General features: G+C 46.9%; 1 protein-coding gene across 1 annotated transcript; it reads right to left on the bottom strand.

Annotated features, from left to right (window-relative positions):
- Nucleotides 1–302: 302 nt before the first annotated feature.
- LOC136541294 (uncharacterized) lies at nt 303–18,485 on the bottom strand. The gene is made up of 3 exons (XM_066533109.1): nt 18,370–18,485; nt 1,818–2,735; nt 303–1,716 (listed from the first exon to the last, which is right to left on the bottom strand). Exon 3 carries the CDS (start codon nt 1,684–1,686, stop codon nt 643–645), a length of 1,044 nt encoding a protein of 347 aa, XP_066389206.1. The 5' UTR covers nt 1,687–1,716; nt 1,818–2,735; nt 18,370–18,485; the 3' UTR covers nt 303–642.
- Nucleotides 18,486–19,400: the final 915 nt, after the last annotated feature.

The raw sequence follows: 19,400 nt of genomic DNA on the forward strand, positions 1-19,400 counted from the left end.
CAAAAATAGATCCCACACATGAGACACTTGGTTTTCTTGCCATTATATGTATTTTCTCTCTTTTTAAATCTCTGTACATGTATTTGGCCGCTGTAAAGACGATTTTGCCCTTGTGGCCTTGCATACAGGCGCTGGGCTCGGTTTGGGTCGTTGGTTGGCCGCCGCCGGTGCATGCTGGCTCGCTGGGCGGGCTGGCCGCCGCCTGGGCATGCCTGGGCATGTTGGCTGGCGTTAAAATACAGTAAAAATTCACACAAAAATAGATAAAAATGCACACAAATGACCAGTGCTGGGACACGTAATAGATTAAAATTCTAGGCATATCACACAATATTAAGCACACATGAGTTCATCTCAGAAATCCACGAATTTAGCCTAAACAAGTTCATGTCACAAAAGGAGTTCCATCTCATATGAAATAAAGCATGAGTTTACATCTCATCACAGATAAAGTCATTCATCCAATATGTAGCCTTCTCTTTGGAGTCATCTTTTTTGGTGCAGCCGCAGTAGGTATCCTCACAGGACTAGTGCTGGCGGCTTGTGAAGAGGTCGAACAGGAATGCAAGCCGGCTGTGGGAGTTCTATCCACAAGTAGGATGTCTTCTAAACATCCATGGGGGGTAAATAGAAGTCCAACTTTCAGGTATGGAGAATCTTGTAGAGAATTTTTGGTTTCAGGCAGTAAGGACCTATGTTGGTCGCAGTCCAAGACTGAGACATGGCACTACAGATGTACTTCAATAACTGGTTCCAGAAAAACATCTGGTGATCTTGACTTCTTTGACTTTCTACTACCATGACAGAGCTTGTGCTGATCATGCTGCTTGCAACATAGTGGGTTTGGGCGAAACCAATCTGTGCCAAACCTGTGAAGATTATCCCAATGTTCTTTGTTATGTGTATCAACATTTGCACCCATGAGAAATCTTCTGTAGGTAGTTGCACAAGTTTATTCTTAACGGTTTCAACTGCAGACTTGAAATTGAAAAGAGGAGCATACAGCTGTAGGCACTGAATTGCCATCCCTACTATGTCAGTACTCGATGCATTATCATCTGTCTGCATCAAGATGAATTTAGCCTCTATTCCATAGCCTGCATTAATATAGGCCACCAACTGTAGAAACAAAGGACGCTTGTTTGCCTGAATGATTCTGTCCTGTAGTTTCTTGCCATTCAGAAGATGCCTAACAAGAGGGTCAAAGGGCATGTGGTAGCGTGGCCTGCCACCAAGCTCTAGTAATCTGAGAAACTCGCTAGCACCATCTGCGAACCACTCAAATCTTCGAACAGCAGAACTGCTCGACTCGTCTTTGTTGGAGCTAACGATGGAGAAAACAAACGACCTGGTAGTATGCGCTATACGTACAGGAAATGAGGAGTTTCTCACCTCCTTCTCTGTATGTTCGTCTTCGAGAATCCTCTGCTTGCATTTATGCAGTGTGTCATCAGACTCTTGAGCAGCACGCTTCAGCTTCCTGCGCCAACGCAGCAAGGATGCATCAGTGATCTGCCACTTCTCTGATGTCTCAAGAGCAGCCTCCAGTCTGATGTGTGACATCTCTAGCCTCTCCAAGTTTCTGTTGGCTCTTGATTCCTCTTTGTACTCATATTTCTGAACCAGATTGGATAGGAGTTGGCTGACTGTCTCATGGACAAGTGCAGAGCTGACAATCTCCGCCATCAGGATTCAATGATCCATAGTATCCCTTACCTCCTCATAAAAATTCAACATATAACAGCATACATGTGAGACTAAACATATGAACTTTGGATCAGAAGCAAAGATTTAGCTTAGCAACCATAGGATCATACCTCAGACTTGATCATGTAGAGATATCTCGAGTCCAAATCATACAGCGAGGCAAGATAAGAACTTGAAGAGAATGCAGTGATATCAAAGACTTTGAAAGGGGAAAACAGGTAGGCAAGTCCAATAATTGGTCTCTGCAGGGGAAAAAGAGGTAGGCCAGTCCCTCAATTTAACGATGAGAGTCTGCACTTGATTACACATTTGGATATAATAGGACAACAAGCACCGAGTAGAGAAAAGTAGGACGAGGTGCGTTCAAAGTCGTGTGGAAAAACAAAGAATGAAGGTTGGTGTGATAAACCAACGGCAGGGAAAGAAGGTGGAATGCAACTTGAGAATATTTTAAAAGGCCTTGGCCTATCAGATGCTTAAACCGTATTCCACTTGGAATTACTTTTCAGGTGTCTTGGTTAGCAGTGGACAATGATCTTGGAACTTCTTTTTACGAGTTCTGGTTAGCAGTGGCGGTTTCTAGTAGATGATGCAAACATTCTAAGTCGCTGTAAATTCATATTTCTTGCCACGCACCGGTTCCCTGATGTCGGATTAACTCAGCACATTTTCTTGCCCTCATTTGCTTGCTTGCTTGATTGATTGATGCCATGGAAGTTGGTTAAAACAGACTATAGTTAGTGAAAATGGACTGTGTTGGATGCATGAAACTGCAGTACACGACAAAAAAAAGAAAAGAAAAAAAAGAACTATCTGTATATGTTTTTTCAAACAGTAGTATAGTACACAGATAAGAACATACTGTTATATAGTATACAGTATAACAGTATAACTTCTCTCGCAACTAAAAAGAGTAAAAGGTGGACAACGTTATTGTGTGACAAAATCTCTCGGTCGTCGGTCTGCCGAACCTGCGATACTGCGCTCGCTCCCTTGCCTCCCGCGCGACGCTCCCGGCTCCCCCGCGCCTGGCTCCAACACAGAAAGAAAGAGAATCAATCATCAATCCCGCGGTGCCCCCGGTCTCGCACTCCCTCGCCCCCCAACACAAAAGGAAAGAGAATCAATCTATCAATCCTCCGCTCTAAATCCCGCGTGCTCGCCATAGCGCCCGCCCTCGCCAGGCGACCTCCCCCTCGCATCGGCCGCCGCCCTCGCACCCTCCCTCGCGCACTGGCTGTGCTTCGCCATAGCGCGTCGCCATTCATCGCCTTCGCCGTCTTGCTGTGTCCACAAGAGATCGGCGGCAGGCTCGTCAACCGCCGTCAAAGCAGTGCGGTGAATGTCTTCCCCGCCGGCGTCGTCCCCTTGAAGCACCGCGTCGCCGGCACAAGGTACATCCTGTCGCGCACCTCGTTCAGGTTCCAACCCGGCCGTTGTGCTTCCACGGCCCGTGCCGCTTCTCTCTCCCTCCCACTTTCTCTCTCTAGCGGAAGTCACCATGTGTGCTCCGCGTGTGTTTGGTGAAATTCTTTTGTGCCCTTTACTGGTTAAGGGCTCCAGCAAAGCAACTAGGCTAAATATGTGGAATACTTCTGTGCTTCTGTGTTGTTCAGTTTTGAGGAAATTATATTTACACTGAACTAACTATTATTGCTGACCGGGTTAAGCCATTTCAATATATATTCTGTTACCCCACCTGCAGTTGGTTCCTCACATGTACCTTATTTCCTTGCAATGCAATCAAAGTATTCTGATGGTGTTTTAGATATTTTATTTAAAAATGTGGAGATTTGGTATATGCACTATATATAGTAATCTGAAATTACCATTAGTCACGGTATTGAGATGTTACTTGGAGAAATGGCATCTGAATTTCTGTTGCTTTCTGTTTCGAGTTTTGAACTTTCAACTTGTTGCAGATGCTATACTATACATGCTAAACTTGTTTGGCTGGTGCACATGGGATGCATTTTACACCAATCTTATTACTGGAGGAGTAAGGGAAATATCAAAGAGGTTTTTACAAATCTCACACATTTTCGCTAATACCGATTCCTATCTGCGAACACAAGGTTGACAAGTACCCTTGTGTGTTCGTTTTGTGATGAGTGATTGTCAATGTGATCCACGAAGTAGGTTGAGTGGTGACTAACCCTACCATGGCGAAAGCTATGTGTGCGACATGTCTTTTGGCTTGTGTTGTGCAGGTGTGGAGCTCGGATGCGGTGGTCGACGGCGAGGTGAAGGTCAAGGAGGACGTGCCGTGCCGACAGACCAGGAGCGGTGAAGGACGAACGTGAGGCTTGGACCGAGGGACCCAGAGGCCGGGTGACTAGCCATGGTGGCTGACACTTGGGACATCGACAAGTGCAAGAAGACATGGAGTGACGGTGTTGACCGGGTCAAGACGGCGGACGCGTGAGTCGAGCGAGGCTCAGGAGGACTTGGCGGGCCGGCCGGTCGAGGACGGCGGTGACACGCGTCGGATGGCGGGGGACGCGTATGGAGTACGCTACTCGCGGACGGTTTGATGGTTTGGGCCTCAAAACCATCGGATGGACGGTTTACGGGTTTGGGCCTCAAAACCCGGGCGGAGGTTCCGAGGAGGGACGGACGGCACGTGGCGGCATCGGGGAGTTCGCGTCGAGGCGAAGCTACCGGTGAGAAGGCGCGGTGGCCGTCGGATCAAGATTACACCGGGTTGGACAACAACGCCCTTGGGCTTAGCGGTTCAACTCATTTGTATCCAGGGGCAAAACTGGGAATGTGTAATAGCCCTGTTAAATAGGATGAGGGAGCCCCCATCTCCCTCACCTCCTCTAGTTTTCATTTTCTCCTTTAGGGTTTCTTCCTCTAGTTTGCTTCCATGTATGAGAGAGGTCCACAACTCAAATTGTGACTTGGTTTTGAAGGAATCGGTGGCCGTAACCACCGTATGTCCTCCGGGATTCATGATTTAGTTGTGTTCTTGATGTGATTTTGGTGTTCTTCACGAGCTCCTTTTGTCCCTTCTTGTTTCCCCTCTCGTTTCTTCGATTTGGGATGGTTTTGGTTCGTTCTTGTTGCCTTGGATCGATCAGTGACATGAGTAGAAGCTTTCCACCGAAGGAAATCCACTAATTCCTCACGAGATCGCAGATCCGGGCAATTTTAGTTCTTGACCTATTTCTTTGGGGTTTTCTTCAATTCCTTCGATTCACGGAGTTAGAGTTTGTCTCGGGCTATGATCTTTTAGAGGTTGCCTTTCTACTCGCTTGTGAACTCTTGTGCAAAATTTCAAGTCATTTGGAGTTGATTTGATCAAGTTATGGCTTGATTTAATTTTTCCCGAGAAACTGCTCGTTCATACCGGACGTGTCCGATATCATACCGGACGTGTCCGATATTTCTCACTTTGGAGTTTTGAGCTGAAATTTTGTGGAGACCATCCCTTGGTGTCTAAAGAGCTATGGTTAAAATTTCATGATTTTTGGACACCGTTTGATGGGGTTTTGGATTTTTCTCTTTTGGTCAGCTTGCTGCTGAAAATCCCGGACGTGTCCGATATCATACCGGACGTGTCCGATATTTCTCACTTTGGAGTTTTGAGCTGAAATTTTGTGGAGACCTTCCCTTGGTGTCTAAAGAGCTATGGTTAAAATTTCATGATTTTTGGACACTGTTTGATGGGGTTTTGGATTTTTCTCTTTTGGTCAGCTTGCTGCTGAAAATCTCGGACGTGTCCGATATCATACCGGACGTGTCCGGAAAATACCGGACGTGTCCGATATAATACCGGACGTGTCCGATATTTGTAGGAGCAGTGCTGTTTTCTTTTGGGAGTTTGCTCGTTTGGGCTTTGATCTGTGTTCCGTTTGCTCTGTGGTGACCCGCTGTGTTCTGAGGGAGCATCCACCCTTCTCTAGGGTCGTGGTCATCAAGTCTTTCGTGTATGCTTTTTGGGGATTGATGTTGGAACAGTGATCGAAGATTTCGAAAGAAATTTAAGGCTCCCATTCACCCCCCCTCTGGTCGCCGTTTCCGGTCCTTCAATTGGTATCAGAGCCGGTTAAGGATCATTCCACCTTAATCGGTCCGTGATCCACGAAGGTGACATGGAGCGTGGTTCTGGCAAACCACCGCACTTCGATGGGTCAAACTATCCTTATTGGAAGATCCGCATGTCTGCGCATCTCCTGGGGATTGATTGGCTCGTCTGGGAAATTTGCGAGGATGCTACTTACGTTGTGCTCTCTACCGCGACCCGTACCACCCAGGATCACAAGGATCGGCACAACGTAAATAGCAAAGCTCGCAGTTTGCTTTTCTCGAGTCTTTCGCTTTCTGAGTTCGAGCGTGTCTCCGATTGTACTACAGCTCGAGAGATCTGGGTGAGGCTTCAGAGCTATCACGAGGGGACCGCACAGGTCAAGACCAGACTCTATGAGACGTACAAGCGCGAGTACGAGAACTTCTCTCAGCTTGATGGCGAGTCCATCGATGCCATGTTTTCCCGCTTTCAGACTATCGTCAACAAAATGAAAGCGAACAAGGCCAACCTACCTTATAGTGATCATGAGAGGGCGCTCAAGCTTCTCTATGCCCTTGATCGAAAGGTATGGGATGTGAAGGTGTCGGCGATCATCGAGTCCGCCAACTACGACACCCTCACTGTTGACGAGCTTTTCAACAAGCTCAAGTCCACAGAGATCGACTACCAAACCCAAGCCAAGCTCAAGAATCCCTCTGCACCAACCATGGCTTTGGTCTCAGGTAGTGGTTCAAGTTCATTGACTAACCCTTCACAAGCTTCTTTCTCTTTGTCGTGCTTGATGTCAGTCACAGAGGAGCAGCTGGAGTCTCTTGGGGATGATGAGTTGGCACTCGTCATCAGTCGGTTCTCTCGGTTTCACAACAACCGTTTGAATCGCCGACGCAGTGGTGGCCCGAAGGAGGGATGCTATGGATGTGGAGATCCGGACCACTTCGTCGCGCACTGCCCCAAGAAGAAGCCCTTCATCAACAAGTACGACTCCGACAAGCGCAAGGATAAGCGCGACTACACCTCTGGCAAGCACAAGGCCAAGGGCGGTTTCGACAAGGAGGCGATCAAGAAGGCGTACCGCAGGAAGGCCAAAGCTCAAGAACGCGCCTTCCTCGCCTCCCTCAGCGACCTCGACGACGACTCCGACGATGATCACTCTTCTTGTCCCTCGACGATGAGTCCAAGAAGAAGCGCGAGGACAAGCTCAACGGTCTCTGCTTTGTCGCCGGTGCAAACCATGGTGGGTTTTGCACTATGGCGGTTGACGGTGGAGCAAAGCTCAAAAAGGACGTCGACGTCGACGACGACGAAAACGAGGTACCGCCCACACTTGACACACTTATGCTTGAGCTTGATACTATGAATGATACATTGATGAGTCAAGATAAGTTGCTTAAGCGTGCTGCCCGCGAGAGAAAAGAGTTTAAGGACCAGCTAGAGGTTGCTTTGAAGGAGTTGGAGCTTGCCAAGAGTGGTGTAGTGGTGTCAGAGGAGGAGGAGTGCGATGAGTGCGCTATACACATGTCTAACCTCTCTGACTTGCAATCCAAGTATGCTGTTTTGCTTGATGAATGTGATGAGTTGAAGTCTCGTTCTGGGTTGCTCGGTGCGTGCAAGTCCTGCTCAGGCTTGCAATCTGAGTTGGCAGAGAAGGTTGCCAAACTTGCTGAGTTTGAGAAGGCCAACTTAGATAGCATCACCACTACATGTGTTCGATGTGAAGCTTTGGTGTTGGAGCTTGAGTCCTACAGGCATGACAAGATGGGAACCGAGGAAGAAAACACACAACTTTGGTCCATCTTGAGCTGGGTGTCGTGCAGTGAGCCCCAGTTGGGCATGATGGTGAGCCAGTTCAGGCGGGGAACTGACTCATCGGGAGTAGGCTTTGCTATAGGTGGGAAGGGTGAGCATGTCTATGGCAAGGTTGGTGAACATAGTGGTTTGAACCCAAGTGAGAAACCCACCAACACTCCCAAATTGATCAGGATCCCTCCACCAGAGTCTACCAAGCCTATGATCAAAGATGGTGTGTTTGAAGAACCACCAAAAGCTCCACCATCCAAGCAAGTTTGGGTTCCCAAACCGAACCACTTTCGGAACTCACTCGATACTCTACCCAACATCTCTAGTGCACCCCTTCCTAAAGCCAAAAAGCCTCAGAGAGTAAACCACATCCACAAGAGAGTGAGTCAACCACCATCCAAGAGAGAGGTGAGGTACCACTGTGACTATTGCCATAGAGATGGTCATTTGGCTGAGTTTTGCTTTAGGAGGAAGAGAGATGAGCGGCGTGAGTACGAGCTGAACAACCGGAACATGTACCGTCCTCCCCATGGCGTACATGTACCGCCTATTCAGAGGCACAGTGTTAGGCCTAGAGGTGCAATGCCTCAAGGTGCTAGGCCTCAGGTGGCGAGACCACGTGGTGGTCGTGCCCGGCGTGGCCCAAGTCATGATCTATATGACTCTGGACCTCGCGACCGTGGCTTTCAGTCCCACACTCCTAGCGGACCACGTTTTCCCCCACGTGGTGATCGCTTCTCTCCAATGGGACATGGCATGTATGGTGTTTTTCCTAACACTTTTCCAGGGCAAATGACTCAACACTGGTATTCTCCTCATTTCACTAACCCCAGTGTTGTGCCATTTGCTCACCCCCTGTCTTTCTATTGATGCAGAGCGGAGGCCTGGAGAACACGTGGCTTGTTGATTCCGGCTGTTCGCGCCACATGACCGGAAGTTCCAAATGGTTCTCCAGCCTCGACCCCATGCAATACAAGGAGTACATCACATTTGGGGACAATAGCAAAGGTAAGGTGCTGTCTCGTGGGACCATTCGGGTCAATGAGTCTTTTATCTTGAAGGACGTTGCTTTGGTTTCAAGCCTGCATTTTAATTTGCTCTCTGTTTCGCAACTCCTTCAAGATGGGTTTGAGGTGCGCTTTAAGACTGGACTTTCTCGTGTGCTCGATTCTCAGGGACATCTAGTTTGTCAGATCGTTCCTTTTGGCCGAGTTTTCAGAGCTGATTTCTCTCAGTCTTTCGGTTCTTCTCGCTGTTTGGTTGCTGGATCTTCTTCTGATTTGTGGAAGTGGCATAGGAGACTTGGTCACTTGAGCTTCGATCTCCTAGTGAGGTTGAGTTCTCTTGACATGATCCGAGGATTGCCCAAACTTAAGTTTGAGAAGGATCTGGTATGCCATCCCTGTCGCCACGGAAAGATGGTGGCTGCTTCCCATCCTCCAGTGACTCAGGTCATGACCACGAGACCCGGTGAGCTACTCCATATGGACACTGTTGGTCCGGCTCGGGTTCGGTCAGAGGGAGGGAAGTGGTACGTTCTAGTGATCGTGGATGATTTTTCTCGTTATTCTTGGGTGTTTTTCATGGAGGGCAAGGACAAAGCGTTTTCTCATGCTCGTGACTTGATCTTGAGGTTGCAAACTAAGTTACCAAAGAATGCCATACGAGCTATCCGCAGTGACAATGGCACTGAGTTCAAAAACTCTCAGTTTGACACCTTTTGTGCTTCCTTGGGTCTTGAACATCAGTTTTCTTCGCCCTATGTCCCTCAGCAGAATGGTGTTGTTGAGCGCAAAAATCAGACTTTGGTTGAAATGGCCAGGACGATGCTCGATGAGCATAGGACTCCTAGGCGTTACTGGGCCGAAGCCATCAACACCACCTGCCATGTTTCAAACCGCATTTTTCTTCGTGCTTTCTTAAAGAAGACATCCTACGAATTGCGGTTTGGGCGTCCACCCAAGGTGAGTCATTTTCGAGTCTTCGGTTGTAGGTGCTTCATTCTTAAGCAAGGTAATCTTGACAAGTTTGAATCTAGATCTTCGGACGGTATATTTCTCGGTTACGCTTCTCATTCACATGCGTACCGTGTGCTTAATCTTGAGACTAACCGTGTCGTGGAGACTTGTGAAGTCACCTTCGACGAAACCATGCCCTCTTCTATTTCGGTCTTTGAACGTGCAGGTGATGAAGAGATGGGTGATAGCATTTTCGTTGAGGATGACGATGACGTCGATTGGGATGATCCCAAGCCATCTCAACCGGCTGCCCCGATCGAGCCAGCTTCGACCACCTCGGCTCATGGCCCCGAGCCCTCCACCTCTACTTCATGGGGTCCGTGCGAGCCGCTTCCTCAATCGACTGAGGAGGCCCCAGCTGTGGATGAGGGGGAGGCGACTTCATCTTTGGGTGCACCTCGACATATCCAATGACGCCATCCTCCTCAGACCATGATTGGCGACATCGACGAAAGGGTAACGCGTTCCAAGTCTTATCATATTTCCCATTTCGCTCATTCTGCTTTCGTAGCTTCTTTTGAGCCTCGAGATATTGGACACGCACTATCTAATGCCGATTGGGTTAATGCTATGCACGAGGAGTTAGAGAACTTTGAGCGGAACCAAGTGTGGGTTTTAGTTCCACCTCCACCAGAGTGCCACCCCATAGGTACAAAGTGGGTTTACAAGAACAAGCAGAGTGAGGATGGGGTGGTGGTGAGAAACAAGGCGAGATTAGTGGCTCAGGGTTTTTGCCAAAAAGAGGGAATAGACTATGAAGAAACCTTTGCTCCTGTTGCCCGTCTAGAAGCCATTAGGATTCTTTTAGCATTTGCAGCTTCGAAAGGGTTCAAGCTGTATCAGATGGATGTAAAGAGCGCCTTCTTGAATGGGTACATAGAGGAAGAGGTTTATGTGAGGCAACCCCCTGGCTTTGAAAATCCAAAGTACCCAAACCATGTTTTTAAACTCCACAAAGCCTTGTATGGTTTGAAACAAGCCCCGAGAGCCTGGTATGAGCGTTTGAAAGCTTTCTTGCTTGATAAGGGTTTTAGGATGGGTTCCGTAGATAAGACTTTGTTCCTCCTCAAGCAAGGCACAGACATCCTTTTGGTTCAGATATACGTGGATGATATAATCTTTGGTGGCTCTTCTCATGCTCTTGTTGCCAAGTTTTCAGATACTATGAGCAGGGAATTTGAGATGAGCATGATGGGCGAATTGACTTTCTTCCTTGGGCTGCAAATCAAGCAAACTCGTGAGGGGACGTTCGTGCACCAAGGCAAGTACACCAAGGACGTGCTCAAGAAATTTGATATGGGTGAGGCCAAGCCTCTTTCGATGCCCATGTCAACCACGACGGCCCTGGATGAGGACAAGGAGGGAGAAGCCGTGGACCAGAAGGAATATCGAAGCATGATCGGGTCCCTGCTGTACCTAACGGCGACGAGACCGGACATCCAATTCGCAGTCTGCTTGTGCGCGTGTTTTCAGTCTTCTCCGCGCACGTCTCATCGTCAAGCCATCAAGCGGATCCTCAGGTACCTTCGTTTCACACCCGAGTTTGGTCTTTGGTTTTCAGCTTCCTCCTCCCTTTCTCTTTGTGGGTATTCTGATGCGGATTATGCTGGTTGTCGTGTTGAGAGGAAGTCCACTTCGGGGACTTGTCAGTTTCTTGGATCTTCTCTTGTGTCTTGGTCTTCTCGCAAGCAGTCTAGCGTTGCCCAATCCACCACAGAAGCTGAGTATGTTGCTGCTGCTGCTTGTTGTTCCCAGTTGCTTTGGATGATAGCTACTCTGAGAGACTTTGGGTTAGAGTTTAGGCGAGTGCCTTTGTTTTGTGACAGCACCAGTGCCATAAGTGTAGCCAAAAACCCAGTCCTTCACTCAAAGACAAAGCACATAGAAGTCCGCTTTCACTTCTTGCGTGACCACTATGAGAAAGGTGATATTGATCTGCAACACATTAATACCCAAAACCAGCTCGCAGATATCTTCACCAAACCACTTGACCAAGCCCAGTTTGCTCGCTTGCGAGGGGAGCTTGGAGTTTGTTTCCCTTTTTAGAGGAGGGGAACTTTGGTTGTTGTATTCTAGTTTTGCTTTTCTTTGTAGTTTAGTCTTTGTTTGTGTTTTTATATCATACTTGCATATCATATCATCATGTATCATATTGCATCCTGAGCTTCATCCTTATAGTAGCTAGATTGACACTATGCTCTTGTTGGGGATGTTATGGATATACATGATGTGCTTTTGGCTTAGGCTCCTCTTGATCAATTGATGCATGTTATGAGCTAAGCTTATTTTCCAAACTGTGAACTTGATTAAAACTTGTTGAAACATGAAATGTGTTCACCACTACTTGTGGCACTAGCATGTGTAGAATGTGTTGAGATCTTTTTCTTGCTTCATGTATATGCTTAGTTGCTACGGCTCATACTTTGAGTTACACACTTGCTTGAGAAACTTGAATTTGTGCTAAAACTTGAAAATCAAACTAAGTGAATTGAAAAGATCGGGATGGGTCTGTACTATCCTATGTCAGAGTATCGAGACAGCTCCAAATTGCACTTATTGGTGAACTTGAGCTCTGTAATGGATACCGAGATCATTGTCTTAAGCTTCTGATTGCTTTTGGCATAGGCTTGACATGGTCGCTAAGTCAGGTTTTGGTGGCACAGATAACCTCCCGCACACACTTGTCTGACAAACTTTGGTAATAAGCTGCATAACTCTGATAAATTTCAATTGGTGTCTAAAATTTGATCAAACCACAAGTTTGTCTCATGACATGATGTGTGAACCTTGTTTGGGGTAGTTCACTTTGCATACATGTGTAGCACAAGGTCGATCTCCTGTCTATTTCTGCTATGTGCTCCTTTGGTGGTGAACCCTCTTTTAAAATTGCTCAAATTTGATCAAAATTGCTTAAATGCCATATTTCGTCTCATTTGGTCACTTTGAGCATTTGCTAGCACTTGTATGTGTTGCTATATATACATGACAGCATCAACTAGAGCCTCTTTTCAATCTACTTACTATAATCTTGAAGCTTCTGCATTCGTGCATTTCTGCATTCATAGCATAATTTGAGGGGAAGATGCAATCTTTGGGCTCTAGCTTGATAAGTGCATGTGTCAACAAGGGGGAGAAGTTTCCACACTCACAATGTCAATGTCACCTAAAGTTGAGCGATATGCATTCATTTGAGAGAGATTGCACTTGTTCAGCGGGAGTTGCATTTGAGGTGTTTTGCTAGATGTGTTGAGCCTTTGCCTCTTCTGGAGGGTCTAGCAGTTTTGCATTTGAGGTGTTTTGCTAGATGTGTTGAGCCTTTGCCTCTTCTGGAGGGTCTAGCAGTTTTTCGGCTTTTCGAGCTTTGCTAGTGGCGTTGAGCCCGTTGCCTCTTCTTGAGGGCTAGTTTTGTTTTACTTGGTTGCATCGAGCCGTTGCCCATGTCTTTGGGGACCAAGTTTTGCTCACCTTCAAATGACCCAGTTTTTGGCTTTTCTTTGGCTCTTGGTCATTTGGGTGAGTTCTTTCTTTTCTCTTCTTCTTCTTTTTCTTTTGCTCAAGCTGTTCGTGTATTGGTGTTGACAATGCACTCATCAAGGGGGAGATTGTGAACACAAGGTTGACAAGTACCCTTGTGTGTTCGTTTTGTGATGAGTGATTGTCAATGTGATCCACGAAGTAGGTTGAGTGGTGACTAACCCTACCATGGCGAAAGCTATGTGTGCGACATGTCTTTTGGCTTGTGTTGTGCAGGTGTGGAGCTCGGATGCGGTGGTCGACGGCGAGGTGAAGGTCAAGGAGGACGTGCCGTGCCGACAGACCGGGAGCGGTGAAGGACGGACGTGAGGCTTGGACCGAGGGACCCAGAGGCCGGGTGACTAGCCATGGTGGCTGACACTTGGGACATCGACAAGTGCAAGAAGACATGGAGTGACGGTGTTGACCGGGTCAAGACGGCGGACGCGTGAGTCGAGCGAGGCTCAGGAGGACTTGGCGGGCCGGCCGGTCGAGGACGGCGGTGACACGCGTCGGATGGCGGGGGACGCGTATGGAGTACGCTACTCGCGGACGGTTTGATGGTTTGGGCCTCAAAACCATCGGATGGACGGTTTACGGGTTTGGGCCTCAAAACCCGGGCGGAGGTTCCGAGGAGGGACGGACGGCACGTGGCGGCATCGGGGAGTTCGCGTCGAGGCGAAGCTACCGGTGAGAAGGCGCGGTGGCCGTCGGATCAAGATTACACCGGGTTGGACAACAACGCCCTTGGGCTTAGCGGTTCAACTCATTTGTATCCAGGGGCAAAACTGGGAATGTGTAATAGCCCTGTTAAATAGGATGAGGGAGCCCCCATCTCCCTCACCTCCTCTAGTTTTCATTTTCTCCTTTAGGGTTTCTTCCTCTAGTTTGCTTCCATGTATGAGAGAGGTCCACAACTCAAATTGTGACTTGGTTTTGAAGGAATCGGTGGCCGTAACCACCGTATGTCCTCCGGGATTCATGATTTAGTTGTGTTCTTGATGTGATTTTGGTGTTCTTCACGAGCTCCTTTTGTCCCTTCTTGTTTCCCCTCTCGTTTCTTCGATTTGGGATGGTTTTGGTTCGTTCTTGTTGCCTTGGATCGATCAGTGACATGAGTAGAAGCTTTCCACCGAAGGAAATCCACTAATTCCTCACGAGATCGCAGATCCGGACAATTTTAGTTCTTGACCTATTTCTTTGAGGTTTTCTTCAATTCCTTCGATTCACGGAGTTAGAGTTTGTCTCGGGCTATGATCTTTTAGAGGTTGCCTTTCTACTCGCTTGTGAACTCTTGTGCAAAATTTCAAGTCATTTGGAGTTGATTTGATCAAGTTATGGCTTGATTTAATTTTTCCCGAGAAACTGCTCGTTCATACCGGACGTGTCCGATATCATACCGGACGTGTCCGATATTTCTCACTTTGGAGTTTTGAGCTGAAATTTTGTGGAGACCTTCCCTTGGTGTCTAAAGAGCTATGGTTAAAATTTCATGATTTTTGGACACCGTTTGATGGGGTTTTGGATTTTTCTCTTTTGGTCAGCTTGCTGCTGAAAATCCCGGACGTGTCCGATATCATACCGGACGTGTCCGATATTTCTCACTTTGGAGTTTTGAGCTGAAATTTTGTGGAGACCTTCCCTTGGTGTCTAAAGAGCTATGGTTAAAATTTCATGATTTTTGGACACCGTTTGATGGGGTTTTGGATTTTTCTCTTTTGGTCAGCTTGCTGCTGAAAATCCCGGACGTGTCCGATATCATACCGGACGTGTCCGATATAATACCGGACGTGTCCGATATAATACCGGACGTGTCCGATATTTGCAGGAGCAGTGCTGTTTTCTTTTGGGAGTTTGCTCGTTTGGGCTTTGATCTGTGTTCCGTTTGCTCTGTGGTGACCCGCTGTGTTCTGAGGGAGCATCCACCCTTCTCTAGGGTCGTGGTCATCAAGTCTTTCGTGTATGCTTTTTGGGGATTGATGTTGGGACAGTGGTCGAAGATTTCGAAAGAAATTTGAGGCTCCCATTCACCCCCCCCCCCCCCCCCCCCCTCTGGTCGCCGTTTCCGGTCCTTCACTATCACATTCTAAGTATACTCTGACCCCTACATATATTTTCTTTATTTTCAGCCTTGGAAAAGGTGGAGTTTTTGTCGTAAGTGACAATGATGGATGATAATCTGTCAGTATGGGTCCTGTGGGAACTGCATGCTTATCTGATAACTCAGCCAAGTAAGCAGACTAAACATATTACACATTACCACTCGTACTTATTTTCTGTACAAAATGTATTTCAGTTCAGATTCTGTACTTTGCCTATTCTGTCTATTAGCTTTGCTAACAGGTTGACTCATATAGTCATATTAAGGGGAATCACAAATTTCAGAAGATAGGTACGGGAGCTTTTCGGAATTGATGTTGCCACAGGTTGACTTATATAGCCTATTCCTGAGAGAAAAGGTGAGGCTGCCTGCGCTTGTTTGGATCTCACAGTAGGAAATGAATTGATGTTGCCAGTCCTTCACTGAAATAGGAAAGCTGGCAGATGTCTGGTTAAAGTTCCATCGCAGGGATGGACCCTTTGTAGTTCTTACATATGAGATGGACATGCTCCCTTTCTCTTGATGCAACAAGATTTAATGGTACAATATGGTAACTTCCATGATTCATACTTCAAAATATGCAGTTCCACTTTCGTAAAATAATTCTGGGTGTAGATTTTATGTTTCAGTCTCTGCACCCTGTTTATTTGCTCCTATTTACTGATTATTCAAAATGAAGGTGTTTGTTGATTAGCCATGTAAATTTATTATTTTATAAATATTATACAGATTATTGTGGGCACATTGGGAGTTGTCGAATCTCTCTAGATCATAGGTTTCTTGCATATACAGTTGATACATCTGGGATTGAACTATTTTCCATCGATCTGAGCATGCCATCTTTAGTTCAGACAAGGGAATAGTTAGTTTAGCATGAACTGTGATTATTTGAGTAGATGAATGACTCAAGAAGCGGGCTCTTCCCTATGAAGGATTTGGCAAGGCAAGCTACTTCAAGAACATTCAGATCCAAGTGCCACCGCCTCATCAGCTCCTCGTTGCCTTGCCTGCTCCGAAGACGAACCCAATGCTATGACATACACCGGGTTCTGCGCCTCTGCTGCAAAGCCACCATACCAGACGCCTCCCCGCTGCCTTGTCTGCTCCAGAGATGGACCCATCCCAGCACCTGCGCACCTCCGAGATCAGCTTACTCTACCTTGCTCATATTAATTGTCTCTTATCCAATAATGCACTGCCTACAGGGAATGGGAGTTCAGGAAGAAGGTTTCTTGGCAAATTCTCTGTATTATTCTGCATTGATTGATTGCGTGTATAGTGCTAATTTGACTACTCTACTCTTTTTGTTCAGACCACAGCCAGTTCGAGAAGATGAGAGAAAATTTTGCCAAAGAGATTGATATTGTTATAGTTGATGTGGTATGGCCATCTATCTGTACCGATCTCATATCCTCCAGCTTGCTTCATTATGCCTTTGTTTTGTTAGTAGTTCTCAACCGATGGCTTTAGCTTGTTAGTTGGGAAAAACAAGCTGCAGTTCTGCACTGTCATTTTAACAGAAACTATATAAAGTTTGGAACTGTCATCAATGGCTTTGTCTTTTGAATTGAGAAGAAGCTGCTGATCAAATTAACCGTGACTCAAGGTTTTTAGAGAAGGTACTATCACCTCATTACTTATCTTAAATTAGCCATTTTAGCTAACTGCTTCCATTTTTATCTTTCTTAATTTTTGAAATGGAGAGAGGGAGAGCCGGATCAAAGGGAGGGAAGGACATTGTTTTAGAGGGAGTTTTTTTTAAAAAAAATTAATCACTTATGGCTATATTATTCCTTGAAGCATCCAGAATAGTTGTTCCAGTTAGATGCTTTGTGCAATTTAGCTTACTTAATGAGCCTGCTCCAATCAAAATATGTCCCTGCTATTGTTTAACCTATATATGGCCACTTTTGTGCTGGCATGATTTAGAACATGTCACTTTGGTATAGTTCAAATAAAAGGTTACTACAGAAAAACCTCCAAGGTGAGACCGATATATTATTTGTTACTATATTGTGATTTTCATTGCCATGTGGTATTTTGTCACAGCTTGAAACCATGCCACCACTGTCATTTTTTATGATGATCACCTAATCATATCTTTAATTTTCAGAATTTGTTGTTTTCATACCAGTTACACTACATGTTGTCTTCAATACTGTTGGCTATATCATTTCTGGTTTGTGCAGATTAGCTATCAAGCCGGACCAATGTTTCTGAATGATGGTAAGATGGTAATGATCTATGATGTCGGCCAGCTTGCTCCTCCGTTGTGTGAAGAAAAAGCTTTGCTCAAATGGGGCTGAAATGAGAGACAGTTAATATTTTTACTTATGACTATATTTGCTTTACAAGGCAAGAAGTGGGTGTGGTTAGTTGCCGCTGGATCGCTCAGAGTACATTCCATTAGAAGTAAAGGTTATAGTAATGAAACGAAACTATAAATGGGAGTTGTTCGTCTGCCTTGTGCCTCATTTTGAACTCAGACAAGTGGCCTCATTTTGATCTCAGACAAGTACTTGTCTGTCACTAGCAGTTATATGATTTTACTTCAGCTTTGTGCAAGAAGGATTCAGGTATCACTAGGCAAACGAGTCATATATGATGTTAACGTATTGGATCCCTGAAGAGCCCTATTTGCCCGTTGCAAGCGCTTATCACCTTGAAGTTGGACACTTTGTGTTCAACGGTCATATGAAGGTATATCACTCCATGTGTTTGTGCATTTTCATATATGTGTGTTCCTTGTGCTGATTCTTTTTTTTTTGAACATGGAAGAGCTCTCCATTACATATTAACCTATGCCAAATCTTTGGCAACCAAGTTCTGAATACAAGAAGGAATACTATCTCGTACTGAGATCGTATCCGAACTATCTCGTACTGATGGCACTGTTTTTGAAACCTAACATGCTTTCCACTTGTACATTTTGATTAATTGGTCTTGTCTTAACACGATTTATTGTTGAATATTTAAACAAGATGCTCATAGATTATCCAAACAAGCTTGGCAATTTGCCTCAATCTTGTACTTCAACCTGTCAAAAAAAAAGTTATTCTGGTATTTCTATAATGTATTATGCTTTGAGCGCTCCAAAGCACACATTGAAAAACATTCGGCAACGCACGGGCACGAACCTAGTATACTACTGTGATTGATCCGATTCCCCCACATAGCTAGATGCTCAGACGTAGACATACCAGATTGAAACGCCATGTAGCCAGAGGCAGTCTGGTTCCGAAAGCAGAGCAGCAGGCAGAGGAGGCGCCGAACGGAATAGCTAGGTTGTGTGCCCCTGCCCGGCTGCGGCAGCCCCTAGACATTTCCGACTAAGATCCTCTTGAGGTTCGCCCAGTCGCGGATGCTGTCGTGTGGGAGGAATTCAAGCCATGCTCGAACATGTTCCCCCACGTAGATGGGGAGGTATTGAATGATGAAGTAGTTATCATCCACTCCTCCGGCTCGGCAGGCGAGCCGAAAATCTTCGAGCCATATACCAGGGTTCGTCTCTCCAGTGTACTTGGTGATGTTAGTGGGTGGTCGGAAGTGCTGTGGGAACAATGCTCTCTAGATGCGTCGGCCAAAGGCCCATGGTCCCGGGCCATCCGGGCTAGGACTTCGGTCGTCTGGCCGGCGACCATGCCTGGGGTGCGTATCGCCGCTCCCCCTGATGGTGCGGCCAGGACTCGTGCCGCCTGCCCTCGTCGCCGCTCGGTGGATGTCATCGTCATGCCAGGCCTGACGTTGTGAGCATCTTGGTTCGAACCGAGCCGCTCACGCATAGGGGGTCGATGTGGAGCAAGCACTGGGTCAGACCGTGGTGTAGCTGCGGCCTCCTGTGCCGTGCTCGGCTGCTGTAGAGGTGAGCAGATGGAGCGATTCGTCTAGTGTGTCCCCACTCCCCTAGTGGGGAGAGAGGCCGTGAGTTGGTGTCACGATGCGGAGCTCTCCGCCTATTGAAGGGTGGCGGTTTCCAACAGTGTCCGGAGGTTTCGGTGGATCGCCTGTTCCTGGGGATCGTCCGGTCTAGGAAGGCCGTGCAGAAGCATCGTCGCAGCGGCGATGTTCTGGCTAGCCCGAGCGAACTACAGGGGATCATTTCCCCATCCATGATGTCACGCTGGACCTAGCGAGCGTGACCTCGGGCACCGCTCGCTGGGTTATGAGCACGTGGCGTAGCATCCTACGCGGAGCACGCTGGCGTAGGTGGCGGCTGGTGCTGCCGCCTTTG

Source organism: Miscanthus floridulus, chromosome 3 (assembly GCF_019320115.1).
Source record: "Miscanthus floridulus cultivar M001 chromosome 3, ASM1932011v1, whole genome shotgun sequence".
Classification (NCBI taxonomy): Eukaryota; Viridiplantae; Streptophyta; class Magnoliopsida; order Poales; family Poaceae; genus Miscanthus; species Miscanthus floridulus.